Source organism: Lottia gigantea (assembly GCF_000327385.1).
Source record: "Lottia gigantea unplaced genomic scaffold LOTGIsca_6, whole genome shotgun sequence".
In the NCBI taxonomy this organism is placed as follows: Eukaryota; Metazoa; Mollusca; class Gastropoda; family Lottiidae; genus Lottia; species Lottia gigantea.
Genome location: NW_008710049.1, coordinates 354,404 through 356,224, shown reverse-complemented (window position 1 = coordinate 356,224; position 1,821 = coordinate 354,404). Strand labels below are relative to the sequence as shown.

Below are 1,821 nucleotides of genomic sequence, written 5' to 3'. Positions count from 1 at the left end.
TCTGATATATTTACCATCTCTATTACACACCTACAATATAACACTCAATAGGTTAATAATACAGTTGCAATCTGGATCAGGCTTCAATCTGATATATTTACCATCTCTATTACACAATTACAATATAACACTCAATAGGTTAATAATACAGTTGCAATCTGGACCAGGCTTCAATCTGATATATTTACCACCTCTATTACACACTTACAATATAACATGCAATAGGTTAATAATACAGTTGCAATCTGGATCAGGCTTCAATCTGATATATTTACCACCTTTATTACACTCCTACAATATAACACTCAATAGGTTAATAATACAGTTGCAATCTGGATCAGGCTTCAATCTGATATATTTACCACCTTTATTACACTCCTACAATATAACACTCAATAGGTTAATAATACAGTTGCAATCTGGACCAGGATTCAATCTGATATATTTACCACCTCTATTACACACCTACAATATAACACTCAATAGGTTAATAATACAGTTGCAATCTGGACCAGGCGTCAATCTGATATATTTACCACCTTTATTACACACCTACAATATAACATTCAATAGGTTAATAATACAGTTGCAATCTGGATCAGGCGTCAATCCGATATATTTACCATCTCTATTACACACGTACAATATATAGACACTCAATAGGTTAATAATACAGTTGCAATCCGGATCAGGCGTCAATCTGATATATTTACCACCTCTATTACACACTTACAATATAACACTCAATAGGTTAATAATACAGTTATAATCTGGACCAGGCTTCAATCCGATATATTTACCATCTCTATTACACACGTACAATATATAGACACTCAATAGGTTAATAATACAGTTGCAATCCGGATCAGGCGTCAATCTGATATATTTACCACCTCTATTACACACTTACAATATAACACTCAATAGGTTAATAATACAGTTGCAATCTGGATCAGGTTTCAATCTGATATATTTACTACCTCTATTACACACCTACATTATAACACTCAATAGGTTAATAATACAGTTGCAATCTGGATCAGGCGTCAATCTGATATATTTACCACCTCTATTACACACTTACAATATAACACTCAATAGGTTAATAATACAGTTGCAATCCGGATCAGGCGTCAATCTGATATATTTACCACCTCTATTACACACTTACAATATAACACTCAATAGGTTAATAATACAGTTATAATCTGGACCAGGCGTCAATCCGATATATTTACCATCTCTATTACACACGTACAATATATAGACACTCAATAGGTTAATAATACAGTTGCAATCCGGATCAGGCGTCAATCTGATATATTTACCACCTCTATTACACACTTACAATATAACACTCAATAGGTTAATAATACAGTTGCAATCTGGATCAGGTTTCAATCTGATATATTTACTACCTCTATTACACACTTACAATATAACACTCAATAGGTTAATAATACAGTTGCAATCTGGATCAGGCGTCAATCTGATATATTTACCATCTCTATTACACACCTACAATATAACACTCAATAGGTTAATAATACAGTTGCAATCTGGACCAGGCGTCAATCCGATATATTTACCATCTCTATTACACACGTACAATATATAGACACTCAATAGGTTAATAATACAGTTGCCATCCGGATCAGGCGTCAATCTGATATATTTACCATCTCTATTACACACTTACAATATAACACTCAATAGGTTAATAATACAGTTGCAATCTGGATCAGGTTTCAATCTGATATATTTACCATCTCTATTACACATCAACAATATAAAACTCAAAAGGTTAATAATACAGTTGCA

General features: G+C 32.8%; 1 protein-coding gene across 1 annotated transcript in view; it reads right to left on the bottom strand.

Annotated features, from left to right (window-relative positions):
- LOTGIDRAFT_154531 (hypothetical protein) overlaps positions 1-1,592 on the bottom strand; it is a gene marked incomplete at both ends in the record, with an annotated part of 12,465 nt that extends 10,873 nt beyond the window's left edge. Inside the window, 5 exons of the mRNA XM_009063753.1 lie at positions 15-30; positions 209-291; positions 450-465; positions 1,436-1,518; positions 1,590-1,592. Coding sequence (XP_009062001.1) covers positions 15-30; positions 209-291; positions 450-465; positions 1,436-1,518; positions 1,590-1,592 — 201 coding nt within the window. The remainder of the gene's footprint in view (positions 1-14; positions 31-208; positions 292-449; positions 466-1,435; positions 1,519-1,589) is intronic.
- Between the last annotated feature and the right edge of the window lie 229 nt (positions 1,593-1,821).